Source organism: Necator americanus, chromosome I (genome assembly GCF_031761385.1).
Source record: "Necator americanus strain Aroian chromosome I, whole genome shotgun sequence".
In the NCBI taxonomy this organism is placed as follows: Eukaryota; Metazoa; Nematoda; class Chromadorea; order Rhabditida; family Ancylostomatidae; genus Necator; species Necator americanus.
In genome coordinates, this window is record NC_087371.1 from 11,092,832 (window position 1) to 11,108,939 (window position 16,108).

At 41.6% G+C, this 16,108-nt stretch overlaps 1 protein-coding gene across 2 annotated transcripts; it reads right to left on the reverse strand.

The window, feature by feature from the left end:
- Nucleotides 1-1,920: 1,920 nt before the first annotated feature.
- RB195_005137 (uncharacterized protein) lies at nt 1,921-13,191 on the reverse strand (the record flags this gene model as incomplete). 2 transcript variants are annotated; one of them, XM_064177451.1, is made up of 12 exons in its annotated part: nt 1,921-2,010; nt 2,085-2,234; nt 2,569-2,622; nt 2,680-2,751; nt 2,822-2,915; nt 2,984-3,053; nt 3,393-3,487; nt 5,264-5,391; nt 5,445-5,599; nt 6,701-6,857; nt 9,537-9,659; nt 13,117-13,191. In XM_064177451.1, 12 exons carry the CDS (start codon nt 13,189-13,191, stop codon nt 1,921-1,923), a joined length of 1,263 nt encoding a protein of 420 aa, XP_064034576.1. The 2 variants fall into 2 exon arrangements, with proteins under 2 accessions (XP_064034576.1, XP_064034577.1); XM_064177452.1 differs by having other exon boundaries at nt 9,537-9,695.
- Nucleotides 13,192-16,108: the final 2,917 nt, after the last annotated feature.

A 16,108-nucleotide genomic window follows, 5' to 3' on the forward strand; every position in this document is an offset into this window, starting at 1 on the left:
TTTGGAGCTATATTTTCCTTTCTTCCTATTTTATGAGTTGGTCTGAAAGAGATTCTATCCTATTTATTTCGGTGCCATATCCTGAAACTATCCAGGTTCTCCGTAATTTCTTCCCGTGTGTTGAATGGTATGCTACATATCAATAGCGTTTTATTGGTCTTAGGATAGCCGGTTCTCGCTGAATCTCGCTTGCTTCTGAAATTATTTCCCTTTCGCGTTAAGAAAAGATCGGTGGTGAAAAGATAAATTATGTTATTGTCAGAGAAGCTCTCACAATAAACTGTGCACATATTTGTTATGGATCTGGAACAACACGACATTCAATGTTGCAACAAAGCCTAAAAGAGATTCTGAAAAAAAAAAAACGAGCCAGACTGAATGCAGGCGGGTCAGTGGATTCCTGAAATTATTGGGAGCATCTTGAAAATGAGTACGTTATAAAGGATAAAATAAAAGGTAGCTAGTAATGAAAGGTACTAGCTTCACTGCTGAAAAGATGGTTCTCAAACAAATCCCGAAGGAAGTGATTTGGTTGCATCGCATCTATTAGGAGAGCAGCAAATCATGTTGTAATGTTAGCATTACGCACGTGGTAGTTCGATACATATACAAATAATAATATTTATACTTCATTGGATGAAAAGATAAAAGATAAAGTTTCTGGCATTGATCAATCCGCCCCACGTTCACTTCAATTCAGAATCGTTCGAGGTTTACGAACGTGTAGCTGGCCTATACAATGTATTGCGGTGGCTAGCCGATGTGTCAAGTCATTGTTTTTATCATCCCAGACAAGTTTGATACCAATTTATCGATCCCGGAGGGATGAAAGGCTTGGTGAGCACAAGGGTGGATTCGAACCTCCGATCGATCGTGCAGCAAGCGGAACCTCTAACCGCTATACTACACCCGCCCGAGTACGTTATATTACCTATTATTTCCATAGGTTGCATTAAACACTTCAGTGCTTCCTATGTGTGTGTTTGTGTGTATGTGTATGTATGTGTGTCAAAGAAATCAAATAAAATTTCTTATTTACCACTAACAAAGCGAGAAAATATGAAAATTATCACTATGCAATGATGTTGCAGTTGAAATTAAAGCTTCCTATTGTACACACCGGGTTGAAATCTCTTAGGTTAGTTGTACTTAACAACAATGTACATCGTGAATTTACCTGACAAAAGTGACTTATATCTAGACACCTAAACACTGTACTACTGTTGATTTCACATGTCTTACAAATGTGTTATGCGAATAACGTATTCGTAAAATATTATACATCTGTACATGAGAAGAGAAGAGTATGGCAAGAGGAAGTGCATGAGTTACGCTGTTCCGTAACCCGATAGATTAGAAAAGCATTCTAAAAGGAAGAGTCCAGGTCAGGCCAAATCAAGGAATTCTGAGACGTTGAAGAAAATCTGCAAAATCTGCGGCGCAAAGATAATGTGAGCACCCTGCGTCGTGATCAGTTGACTGTTAACCAATGTTGACCGTTAGGGTTAAGTACAAGTAGCGAATGCATTTGAGTTCTAGGGATTGTGTGAACGCGCTCGTAAATTAGCGTACGCACAGTTGTATAATAGGATCCCATACGTACATGAAAGATACTGATCTTTCCAAGTTTCTTTTTAGCAAGTGTTGAAGTCCTCAAGACATACTAAACGAAAAGATTTTTTTTTTTGAACAGCCAACTTAACCCTGCACACTTCTATCCCAAGGTATAAATAAGATGATATTGCTGCGAATTTTAGGAATCGGCGCCTAAAACGACGGAATAATTGAGAATTTACTGCACAACCCGAATTAAATCGCTTCATGGAATGTGTTAATTCCGTTAAGGTTACTTAGGTAAAATGAGATATCGGTGATGAATTTACAATTGGACTCTTCTCGTAAATGATAACAACGTTGTATTTATGAAAGAGTCCGTCGATCCTCCACCAATTGCTGTTTGATAGGTTGCTTGTTCAACTTGTGATGAATTACTCGTAAGGCATGAAGTGCCTGAAAAAAAAAACTGACTTGTGTAACTTGTATTGCATGGTTCAATGTTTCTCTCATCTTTCCCTCGTACATACATTCTCTGCGTCTTTGGTGATCAGCTTTTGAACGCTTGGGCTTGTCTTCATTTGACAAAGAAGTGTAACTTCAGCATCCATATCGGGCAAATGTTCTCGAGTTATAAGCATGGTACGACATTTTCCGTTTCCTTGCATGACGATGCGAGTCTAAAAAGAGCCCTAAGTTCAAAAAAAAAAAAAGATTTGTCTAGTCCTCTAAAAAGAAAGACGGAAATGTTAGAGTTGGATGAAATTCCTTAGATAAATCAAGTAATCACTCAAAGCTTCGATTGTGGGGAACCAGAACTTTTGTCGTTGCAAAGAAAAAGAGTATCGATTGAAGATAGGAAAAATTAGTAATCTTAAAATCCCTGGACACACACAGACAGCAATAAAAGAAACTTAATTAAAGAGGGCTTCCGAAAAAAAAAAAACTGGTAAGGAGGAGGAGGATTGAGTTATCAAAATCGACGAAAAGATTGTGAGAAAGTAAGGCGTTCACCTCATTTCGGATCACCTCTCCCGTTTTGTACAGCATCTCTGTTCGATTTTTTGCCTAAATAAAAGGTCGGTCAGAAGACGGGTGTTGCCAACTAGACTGACGTCAGCCTACCGTATCATCACATGCTGCCTCAAGAATATCATCCAAATCGCGTATTATAGTCCTCAGCTTTCTAGGACACACCTACAAATAATTATGAATCATCTTCTAGTTGATTTCCAATATCGATTGCTAGTCCGTTTAATCGACCTACTCCAAATTGATCGGCTACTAAAGTGATCAGTTCTTGGACTGTCAGCATACGTCCACCGAACCATATTTCTACATCTTTGGTGCCAGTAAATCGCCTATGTATTACAGTAGGATAAGGTGTTATCCAAATGTCGACAGCATTGATAAATCACCGATCACTCACCGTCCAATATAGTGCACGTAGTTTAAGTAGCAGCCGAATGTCTCGAACAAGGTGGATAATATAACCACACCTTAATTTGCTACTCTTACCACCTTAAGTATAGCAAGTACAGTAGGGTCAAAACGACTTGAAAAACGGTGCAATTGCGTACACGGCTTCTCTCGAGGCGGTATAGCGTAGCGGTCAGGAGCGCACTGGAACCCTTGCTGGCATCACCCATCCCTGCAGTTTGCGATGGTCCCACCTCGGTTCCAACTGCCGCCTCCACCGCGCCGTTTCGACCGCGCACGCAAATGCACCGTACTTCATGTCTTTTTGACCCGACTTTAGACGAGTGGAAATAAAACAAATAGCACACAAATAAAATAATAACACACAAATAAAATAATAAATAATAAAGAACGCTTACCTGCTGATAAAAACGCCATTATAGCAATTGTATGAGTCCATGTGTCGGGCACAGGGACAAGATCACCGTAACCAATTGTCGATATGGATATGAAACTTCAAGAAGGGGAATTATCGATTGATCCTATGAATATGGATCAAATAAAAATGAATTGTCTAGAACAGTTGATTGGTTGTCGATTAACTAGCACTTTGCTAGAATATCAAATCAGGAGATATTGAAATCAAGAGTGATTATAAGCAGCGAGCAGTCGTGCTCAAAACCAAGTACGATTTATCGGTTATTTATGGTTACGAAGAATGTTCCACTGTTCCGTTCTAATTTCATATACGATGTACGGATTTCAAGTCTAAGGGTTTTTATTAAAGGCATTGTATCACTATTTCGATGTGGTGCGGAACACACAGCAAAAGTATAGGTCTGAGTTAGTATATGAGCGGAACCAGCGTGGTCTCGTTCATCTTTACTTAATCGTTATAAAAAAAACGCCGTGTGAACCGCTCTAGTTCTTACATGGTACGTTAGAACGCGCTTCTGCGTACATTTTCTGGTCCCCTCAGCGACTTGGTCATTGGTTTATTTTGAACAGGCTGGTGAAAAGGCGTAATTGATTTTCGACCGCTCGCACTTGGATGCGGCGTGTGCACAAGCGGGGGCGCGTTGAAATCGTCGTAAAAAACTGCGCCTTCCATGCCGTTTTTTACAACGATTAGGAAGGGTTGAGCGGGACTACGCCAGGTTCCACAACCTACTATCCTAACTCTATGGTTTCGAGATGGGTTCGCACCAAGTGAAAATTCTTATATGCTGACATTAAAGGCATCACTCCACGAATCCAGGGTGGTACGGATTTCTGGTGGAGTATTCGTTTACGGGATGGGAGACTATGGAGAGAAGGGTGATTTCGTTCATTTCTTCCTAATTGCAGTAGAAAACGGCCCGGAAGATACGGCTTCGAGCGTTCCGGCGCACTATTTTCTACAATGAGTCCGATTGGAGCGCTCCTTGTGCGCGCGGTGCATCTTCCGAGCCGTTTTTCACGGGATTTAGGAAGAAATAGACGGAATCACCCCCCTCCCCCTCTCCATCACCTACTATCCCGTATACGAATACTCCACCTGAAATCCGTGCCACCTCAGATTCGTGGGGTGATGCCTTTAAGTAAAAATAAGCTGATAACTGAACCAATGCCAATGATTCGCGCTGGTTCCCGAGTTATTCCATAGGATAAAGGAATAGCGATGCGTTCGTGTTCACACTGCTATAACCTCATCATTTGGAACGGTAGGAGGAGGATATACAAGTAGTCGACCTGCGGACGCACTGCAGAGAGTCAAATTTGGTTGTGAGGAGGACACTCAACATTGCTCTAATCGAACTGTACTTTAGAGGGCAAAAAAAAAAGAAAAGATTTGAAAAAAGTCAACGGATTGCGAAGAAGCAATTTTGGGCCTTTTTCGTTGAAGCTGCAATTACTCACTTACTTATCACTCGGCCAGACACAGAACGGTCATACGAACTGTAGTCATAAAATCAACCCATAAATTATGTGCCTTTTTCAACTGCATGAAGAAAAGAACTCGAACGAGACTGTAATTATCTTTGTCCGTAGTCTTAGGATGGAAAAGTAAATTTGATAATAACGAAACAGATTGGATTCTGGAATAAGAACAATTCCGTCCTGATTACAAAAAGGAAAAAAAAGTATAACAAAATGTTTGATGCGGGACGATCCGATATTTTGAAATAGGTGAATTATTTTCTATCCTATGAATTGTTCAAAATAGAAAAGGAAGACATCAAGAATCTTGCAAAAATTTATAAATCACTATTGTTCGATTACATTGAAGAAAGGACACGTCCACCCTCACCTGCAATAAACCGCATCGAAAAACCGCATCTGTTTCAACCATGTGTTGAATAGAAGACCACCAACAAACGAATGTATACAAATTAATAACACCGACAACCATAACGGTAAGCTTTTCGAAGCTGTATTCTGAAAATATTCATTATGAATATTTCGATAGAAACTGCTCGATAGATCAATACCTTGCCTCCGGCGCTTTTTCGTAGAATCCAGTAAGCGTCCACAACAAACTGACCGTTGTTAGAAAGAACTAGGAAGAGTAAGGGTATGCCAATTACGCAGTATGCCACACAGCAGATCTTCCCAAAGTCTGTTGTTGGATAAATACTACCGTAGCCTGCAATACGAATACTTCAAAATGCCTCACTAACCAATATAGTCGGGTCAAAACGACACGAAGCACGAATGCAATTACCGTGCATTTGCGTACGCGCTCGAAACGGCGCGGTGGAGGCAGCAGTTGGGACCGAGGTGGGACCATCGCAAACTGCAGCGATGGGGGAGCCAGGAAGGGTTTGACCACGTCCCACAGAAGCGCCTCGAGACCGTAAGCAGCCGCGTAAGCAAATGCGTATGTGCTTCTTGTCGTTTTGACCCTACTGCAGTTATCACATAATGTTTACATAGCCTGAATTAAAGGCAGCATACCACGAATCTGAGGTGGTGCGTATTTCAGATGGAGTATTCGTATACGGGATCGTAGATTATTGAGAGAAGGATGATTCCGTTCATTTCTTCGTAATTGCCGTAAAAAATGGCCCGGAAGATACGGCTTCGAGCGCTCCGGCGTTTTCCACAAGGAGTTCGATTGGAGCGCGCCAGCCTTATACACGCTGGCATCTTCCGGGCCGTTTTTTACGGCAACTAGGAAGAAATGGACGGAATCACACCCCTCTTCATAATCTACTATCCCGTGTACGAATACTCCACCTGAAATGCGCACCACCCCAGATTCGTGGTATGCTGCCTTTAAGTATAGTTGGGTCAAAACAACATGAAGCACGGACCGTTGCGCAAGCGGCCGCGCTCGGAAGCGGTGCGGTGGAGACAGCGGTTGGAATCGAGGTAGGACCATGGCGAACTGCAGAGGGATCTAGCGGTAGCGTGGATCCTTACGTCGGGTAACCGTGGATACTCGATCCCAACTGCTACGCTCCACCGCTCCACTTTGAGCGCAGCTGCTTGCGCAAATGTCCGTGTTTCATGTCGTTTTGACCCGACTATATACATACCATGAACTTTCTCTATTATGTTTTTTTTTTCTGTTTTGTTCCTATGACTCTTCGATACAGCTCATCAGACTTGTGTGGTCTCAAGCAGTAGATGAAACTATTTATGTCAAACGACAGGACAATCGATACTGTGCGTCAACAGGATCGCAGACATTACCGATCAGGGGTTTGTTTTGCATTCCACACACTTCAAAGAAGAAACGAACCAATTGTCATGATTGTAGTGAATGTGAAGAGCAATGATGGTTGGAAGTCCTCTTTGCCGATGCTCTCATCGGCATACCGTAGAAAGAAGGTCCCGAGAAGAAGATATGCAATTAGTAGTACGTTGAGAAGGACGTGAGGTGTCGACGCGATAAGCACCTGAAGAAGCAGTCTACAAGTTCTGCGACTTCGTAACCAGTTCTCTAGGTACAGAAATAAGCGGAAAAATTATCGACCTGGTACAAAGTGTGATTGCGAGTGGGGTGGGGGCACTCAGTTGTGCTCTTAAAGTGAATAGCTAAATCAGTCCGGGCCCTAAGACCTAAGCATTAGTCTTAGAGGATCTATAGTCGGGTCAAGACGACTTGAATCACGAGTGTAGTTGCGGTGTATTCGCGTACGTGCTCGAAACGACGCGGTGTAGGACTACAGTCGGGTCAAAACGGCATGAAACACGGACATTTGCGCAAGCGGCTGCGTTCAAAGCGGAGCGGTGGAGCGTAGCGGTTGGGATCGTGTAAGAATCCACGCTACCGCCACACACCTCTGCAGTTCGTCATGGTTCCACCTCGATTCCAACCGCTGTCTCCACCGCACCGCTTCCGAGTGCGGCCGCTTGCGCAACGATCCGTGCTTCATGTCGTCTTGACCCAACTATATATGACATGTAAGCTAAAATCACTACTAGAAAAAAGGAAAATAGAGCTTTGAGAAATAAAAGCGAGATTGAGTAAGAGGCCTCCCCCACTCAACTACTTTTTCTCGTAGACCTGAACCCAGCAATAAGAAATTTGTACATATCCTCTCATATAGTGGGGTCGTCAAAACTTTTCTACGGTAGGTTCAAAACGAAAGGAAGCACGGTATAGTCGCGTGAGCGGGTGCGCTCGAAACGGCGTGATGGAATCCTCGCTAGCACCACCCATCGCTGCAGTTTGTGATTGCTCCACCACGGTCCAATCCGGCTGCGCCGCTTCGAGCGCAGCGGCTTGCGCAACTGCACGTGCTTCATGTCGTTTTGAGCCGACTGTGCATCCCACATCCTAGAGGGTTTCCAAAATTGTGATATGCTGCCTTTAAAGGCATCACCCCACGAATTTGTGGTGATGCGGGTTTCAGACGGGTTATGCCTGTATGGAGTCGTAGATTATGGAGAGGAAAGCGATTCCGCTCATTCCTTCCTAATTGCCGTAAAAAAAAAACGGCCCGAAAGATACGGCCTCAAGCATTCCGGCGCGCTATTTCTACAATGGGTTCTACTGGAGCGCGTCAGCTTGTGCATGCGCCGCATCTTCCGGGCCGTTTTTACGGCAGTTAGGAAGAAATGGATGGATTCACCCTCCTCTCCATAATCTACGACCCCGTATAGGAACTCTCCACCTAAAATCTTTACCACCCCAGATTCGCGGGGTGATGCCTTTAATTCGGAAATCGTGGTTAGTTCACAGAAACTTGAACCAGTTGTACTGAGCGCCGAATAAATGTGGTGAAAATCTCTGTCAAACAAGCGGGAAAAGAGTGTGTTTCGCACGCGTCGCACCTTTCCGGTTGAACATATTTGGCGCCAGCTAAGTATTACAATTGAAGTATGGCTCATATAAAGGAAGGGTACCACGGAATCGAAGTAATGTGAAAACCTGGTGGAAAACCTAGAGATCAGGACGTAGTTATTAAATTGCAAAAACGGGTGGGATCTCTCTGCATTACTGCAAGACGGCTTCGGAATCCGGTTCCTTACGTCTTCTATTGCAACGCGCCACTCTTGCGCCCCGCCTCCGCCTGCAATTCGTCGAATGAAGTGAATTGCCCATCGAGACGTCCGAATGAATTTTCGACGAACTGTAGGCGGGGCGGGGCGCAAGGGTGGCGCGTTGCAATAGAGGACGTCGTAAGGAACCGTATTCCGAAGCCGTCTGTTTGCAATGATGCAGAGAGAGAGAGATCAGCGAGATCCCACCCGTTTTTGAAATCTGCGCCGCCGTATAGTCTTTAGTTCTCGGAAATCCGTACCACGTTCGTGGGGCGATGCCTTTAACCGTCCTGAAAAACGGTGTGGGAACGCGTTCGTTTTCACGAGGTAAGTTAGAGCGCGCCACTTTTGTGCACACTCCCGTTTCTTCAGCAGCCTATTCATTCATTTTACTTCGAAGGGCTGGTGAGTATACCTCACTGACCTTCGACCGCTTGCACACAGATGCGGTGCGTGCACAGGTTTTCACGTGCCTCGCAGGAACAAAAGTCATTTCCCACCCCGTTCTTCAGGACGAGTAGGGGGAATTCAATCGAAATATTTAATATAATTGGAATATTCGTAGTCTACGCTCCAAACGGAGTCAGCGCTTTCTTTAGCGGAACAACACAGACCAAAAACTTCTTGATATGTCAACATTTTCACTGTAGGACTACTTTAATGGTGTGCATTGAAAAGAACTTAAAGGCAGCATAACACGAATCTGACGTGGTGAGGGAATCTCCGGGAAAAGTTAGTGACGGAGCTATGGATCGCGGGATTCGGGGTGGCTCCTTTCATCTCTCCCTAATCGTCGTAAAAAATGCAACTGAAATCGTCGTAAAAATAAGATTTTTACGACGATTTCAGTTGCAGCGCGCCACCCTTGTGCACGCACTGCGTCTACGAGCGAAGGAGGGGGGGGGGGGGGGGGTGTTCTGACGTACTTCTTAATAACCAAAGTGGTTCCCACGCCGTTTCTTACGACGATCAGGGAGAGGTGAGCGGAACCACCCCCGATCCTGCAATGTACAACCCTGTCTCTAGCTATTCCCGTGGATTCCTTCACCACGTTAGGTTCGTGGTATGCTGGCTTCAAAGTTACCCACCTCCTTGTACATTTCCTTCTCGCTACAACATCGATCCTTCATGAACTGTTCTTTCCACGTGTTATACGCTTTCATGCTACTCTTAGCGCGTACGAGTTTGTACCGTCGTGGATGCGGAGGCCTCTGGAAAACGGGAATCGATCGCTGATGATCAAGGCGCTGAAATGCAAAGATCAATGGAGATTCCTATGCACTAGACATCGATGGGGGATAGTTGAGCGAAACTACGTCGAGAAATTCCCTGAGATTTCCGTACACTGGCTGAGGATTCTGTATTTCAGAAGTGGAACTTTCGTAAGTAGTAAATTCCGATTTTATTTTTCTAGTAGATTTTCGCTTCCCATATATCGCTCCAAAACCTGTGTATCCTAGGAAGGCTTCTGTGTCCTCACCACCGTTTGTAGTACTAGTAATACATAAGATATAATTTTATGTATTAATAGTTATTAATGTAATATCTGCTGGTACGTAGACTTTACACAATGATAATCAGTAGGATTTAACTAACGGCGGGTAGCCCGGTCGATAAAGCCCTTTTTGTGAAAGAAAACAGAATAGAAAACACCCACGGAGACGCAGACACCGACGCAAATTTGCATGAGTAATTCATTTTTTTATCTCGAGATTTCCCTGAACAATGATCACAATGTTTCTTCCAGGCAGAATTACATGTTAGAGATTTTTAACATTATGAAGGATTGAAATTTGAGAAAAAAAAAAGGAAGAAGGAACAGGGCGTAGGCCATCCACGGTAGAAATGCAAGAACACACACTCTAATTTTCCTTTTTTGTTTTTTTTTTCTTCCTAGTAAGTGGTAGGGACCGAAAGACGAATGGAAAGTTGTGCCAATGAACTTTTTTATGCTGGCGGCCCAAAGGTGGTACATGATAACGTAAAGTTAGGAAAACGTTAGTTCTTAGTGCTTCTCACACCTACATGGCTGATTCACTTTGGGGGAAACACAGCACACGTTTTTGCGAGTTTGCGACGACCCCAAACTTTCACACCTTTTTCTTTGCGGGATGCGTAACGAGACAAAGTGGTAGGAAAAAATTTCTATGGCTGTGCGGCAATTTTTTCCCTGAGAACGGTGGTTTGAATGTTTTGCTGTTCGCAGTACGGTGATTTTGAAACTACATAATTTTTACGTGCGCATCGATAAAACGTATAGAACCCAAAATTTCACACTCAGAAAAACTTGTATGTTTTTTTTTGCTGAAAATACTTAAAGAATTCGAATTTAAGTCCAATGGTAGAGATGAGATGGAAAAGTAAAAAGGAGAAATTTTGAATATTTTTTGACTAAGAAAAGAGGTTAAGATGTGTGAAAAAAAAAAATGAATAGAGCAGACGATCTTTACATAAGTAAGTGTCAAAATCAAAAAAAAAAAACTCAGAGAGGGGAACAACATTAATATTTGGACAATTGGAAGTTCAGGCGGAGTGGGTTTTGTCCAAAACTGTGGAGGAACGACACTGATTTCAAGAGAGAAGAAGTCGAAATTCCCTGCTTATCATTCCAGGCTTCATATGATAACTTTCCGTACTATAGTATTGAAGAATGACATGGGAATCCACTACGAAAACATAAGAGGACAGCCACCATATCTTCCTCCCCGAACACTTCCAAAAATTCAATTTGTTCTCTCGTTTTTCGTTTTTTATGACGTGCAAGTGGATATGTTCAAGTAAATGATTAAATAATTTGTTTTCTTCCTTACTAAGAAGAAAAAATACGACGGCTGACAGAGAGCGAGAAGGTGATTTCTTCTTTGATTTATAAAATGATACAAAGGTGAGGGTAAACAACGGAGGAAAGATTCTTATCGCGTTTATTTCGCATAGAACCAAATCTCTACCTTCTTGAGTAAAAAATAATAATGGTAATAATAATCAGGTGCACAAGAAGTGCAGCTAAAAAAAGCCACTACAACTTGTTGAAAAGTGCTTCTATTCATTCATCACGAGGTCGACGAGGGCCTCCTCAATTCCCCTCCGATCCGGTTCAAAAACGACATCACTCAATAGCTTGAAAAACGTCACAGACGCAAATCGGATCAACGTGTTACTCGCACGGCGGTTACGGAACATTGCGCAGCGAGGACGCGTCCACACTTGACGTAACGTCTTGAAATTTGCGTGTGTGTGTCAGTCTGTGTATACCATCGATAGAGTTCAATTACCCCTGTTCCGCATGTTTTCACGTTGAGATGAGCACGTCCTCAGATCTCGCACAATCGCACAAAACAGCGCTTGCGCAACTACGAGGCGTTCCTCGTACATTTCACGACGTTGAAGGCGTGGAAATTATACTGAATTAGGTGAAATCAAAATATACAGTTTTTTTTTGTTTGCGAAGAATAATAAAGAATCACCAAAAGTTGTACGGATTTGGAAGAATTTGCATGAATTTATTGTATATTTTATTGTAAATTAAAGTATGTATTGTATTAATACTATTGAGAGCAAAATATTATCGCGTAGTGTATTTAATGACGTTCAAAAATTGAGTTTTCTAAGCCCCTGACAAACGGATCATTACCTAAATCTCTCAGCGGCTTATATGAGATTTCGATGGGACCTCTGTTTTAATTAAATTCTATTACTTTAGTCGATATTTGCAAGAAAATCACAAAGCCAGCCAATATCTTTAAGCTGTGCACGAAATTGTGAAAAATGCATTCTTGGCCAGCTTTTCTATTAGGAAAAGTTCCCGTTATTTTCTCCGTCGAAAATGTTATAAACACTGAATTGGTAAATTTTCCTCCTAAATAAAAATTCTCGCTCTTCATCTTCAAACCTGTATGTGAGCGCTCCTTTTACTTTTCTTTTTTTCTTTTTTTTCTTTTCTTCGTATGCGTTTTCGGGAGCTCTGACTCCGCCTATTGTTTACTTCTATTTATTTTTTAACAAGAACCGCGTTCAAAAAATGGGATGTATTCCAATTTGAAAAAATAATTCCTCACTGGAGAGAGGAAGTAACAGGAATTTAGGCCTGTAACTGTGGAAGTCTAGGTGGAGGGAGAAAAGAGGCTAAAGATTTTATAAACCGAAATAAATTTTTTTAAATGATCCATTTTTGATGGCAAAAGAAACCATTATCTAAATGTGTAATTTTCATTTTTTTTATTACTTTCACTTTTTACACATTTATTTCTATTTATTTAATTCTATCTCCAACTATATGAGTGCATTCCTCAGAGATTGATCGCAGAAACCTTTTCACTTCACATCTACGCCACTCTTTTCCACTTTTAGATAAACAGCTCAAGTCTGAACAGCTTGAGAAGTCGAGGATTTTTTATTTTAAACATAAGAACCTGTTCGGGCTCATTTCAGTGCTTTTTCTCGGTACTTCAAACTTCGAAATAGTAATAACTTATTATTTATATTAATATTATATTATTACATCATTTATTTAAGTATTATCATACTTCTGTAGTTTTTCGAGTTCTTGTCAGAAAACTATTTTACACCATTAGCATACTTGTATATTCACCAGAATTTCTTCTATCTTTTGTTAGTCGTATGTGATATCAGTTTTTTTTTTCTCTGAGATCGTCAAAAGAAAACACTTACCGGCTCTTGAAAAGAAACTTTTCTCTTCAGACTTTCGGCACCTTTCCATAGTTCTTCAAGGTTCACCTTCGTCATTTTGGACAATTGGCTAAGGAAGAAAAAAGGGTGAGTAATAAGAAGAGATCCCTGAAAAAAAAAACAACATTAAATTTCGAAACCAATTATATGCAATAAGATATTTTTCCAAGGGATATCAGGATATTTAGGAAAATTGTCAAGGGATTGGGGAGAAAAAAACTGCAGAAAAACTCAAATAAGTTAAATTCTCATCAAAACGAGGACAGACGCTGTCAACATATGTGATAATATCGAGTGTCCTTTGCATGTTCCACTATTGATCATAAAGATCTTCCCCACTGTAATAGAAACGGGGAAAACTGAGAAATTTCAGTGAAAAAGAATGCAAGAAACAGAGAGAGAGGAAGAGAAAAGGAGAGAAAGAGAAGGATAAAGATAGCAAAATGATCAGAGTTCCCACAAGAAGGGTGACGAGGTGTGGAAAGAAAAGAAGGGAAAGTATCTGAAAAGAAAAGTTTAGGGAAATATATCATAATGACACTTCAACACTGGGATTGTTCTCCGAAAAAAAAAGTCCAAAAAGTTTCTAATGACCTGAAAAATGAATCGCTGAATAAAGTGTCGTTTTATGAGAAATCTCTAGAAATGAATAGCCGCAGATGCGAAGACGACGATCGGTGGGAATCGGTGAAAATTTGCATCAGATAAGCATATCGTTGTTGCTTCACGTGATAGATGTGGTGCTTGGACGCTTCAACCGCTACCAAGGAACCACCGTAACACTTTTGTGGACGTCCTCTTTTTCCCAAAAACATGAGGTTTTTTATGGTCTTCGCGGGATTTTTATGAGTGATTTCTTGTTTCTAGTGCGATATACGCACCCGCTCATCTTCTGTAGGAAGCGAACGAACAGTTTACTCGCCGGGACAAAGATTGCACTAATTTCCATTGCCAAAAAATTGAGATGCTTTTTTTTTGTTTCGACTCAGATTGAATTTCCGGTTTCTCTTTTTTTGGAGTACCATTGATGTACATTTATGAGTAATTAATTAAATAAACATGCAGGTTCCGTGAACATTTTCCACTAAACACGTGAAGAGAACATTTTCCAGTGCATTCTATTTAACTGAATGCAGTCACTACATTCTTCGCTACTTCCGCATTCGCTCCTTCTTTCGAGGCAAATTACGGCAAACAAAATTCTCATATTCATGAAGGAAAAAGCAAGTTTTTCCTTTTCTTTAGTTAGACGAAACGTGACCGTAATCCTGATTTTCGCTCTCGATTCCGAAAAAAAGTTTATTGATGATAATCAGATTCAGTGAAGATCTGCATAAATAAGAAATGAATCTGTTCACATTTTTGCCTTCCTTCAACATAAGTTCGGGAAATGTAAATCAGATTGAAGAAAAGCAAATAATTCTTTCCAATTCGGACCATATTACTTTCGTGGCTACTAATAGACGTAAAAAAAGAGTGTTGTAGAAAAGTGGATCAAATCTGAATAAATAAATGGATAAATATGATGGATAAATAATAAATAAATATTATGATAGAAATAAATTAGAGATTCAAGCGAAAGCGTTCTCAATGGCAGTGTGGTTGTCGGCTATAAAAGACGAGAGATATCTGTTGTGTTTAGTGCCTCAGCAGATAAGCCATTGTTTTGCTGATTCTGTCACGATATGACGATGACCACGACTGGGCAGTAATGGAATCGACAACGAACGAAACGGACGTGGGCGCTGGACGATTCGATTTGACGTCTCCATCTCTGAGAAGGAACAAAAAACAACGATGGTTCTAAATTAAACTGAAGGCGGACGATGTGTTACGTCACGTGAATTTCATGCCAGAAATAATCAGGTTTGGGAATGGGAAACGGAGAAAATAGGGAATTCCAGGGTGGTGTTCTCCGAGCTAAGATGGACACCATCGGTGGAAGTGCTACAACTCGAACAAATTTGTGAGAAGAATCGTCAAGGCCACGCCCCATCGAGGAGAACCGGACCTGGTGAAGGTAACTAAATACTGCATCCTGTGAAATTACTAGTAATTTATGGCATTATTTATTGTGAAAAAATTGCAGGATTACTGTATTTGACATCAAAAATCAAAGTTATCCGATTTGGAAGGAGAATCATTGCAGAGTATAATTCAAAGTACCGGAGGAAGTCGGAAAAAGATAGGAAGAGAAGGAGGAAATCACGACGTTGTTGATGATGTTCGGGTCTCACTACGAAAAGATGGAGGCGAGGGTGTAATTTACGAGTATAAGCATCATTCGGCCATTTCTCCTTGGTAATCCTGAAAAAAGCTTTTGAAATCGCCCTCTGTGATCAAGTCTCCCCAATGTTGCTATTACGCGACAGAACTCAGGCAACTCCGTCGCCGTGCCGTCTCCCTGCCGTCCACCCAATATGACTCCGATGAGCAGCAGAAGCACCCCACCTGCACAGCCGACGACGTGACGGCGTCAAGCACATCCCTTAGAAAGTTATGGATGAACCCGTACAATCAATTTGACGATCTCCGACCTTTGAGAACGGGAAAAATCATTGACACTTTCGATGAAAGGAAGTCTTGCTGGGGAAAATTTACTGTCTCACATGTCCCATTTATTTCATCTGAATCGTCAGTGAAAACACCACAGCAGAACGTAAAAAAAAACAAGGAGAAGATGGAAAATGGGAGATCGTGAATAACAAAACAACGAAACGGTCACGCGTCGATAAACTTTTGATTTAAATTCCGAACTAACTTTAACTATTATAAAATTAAATTGAAATTTGAATTGATTAAGGGTGTCAGGCGTCAATCAATCCGCTTGGGATGCGCCCCCACGTTCACCTCAATTCAGAATCGTTTGAGGTTCACGAACGTGTAACTGGGCCACACAATGACTTGCGGTGGCTGGTCGATGTGTCAAGTCAGTGCTTTTATCCTCCCAGGCAAGTCTGGTACCAATTTATCG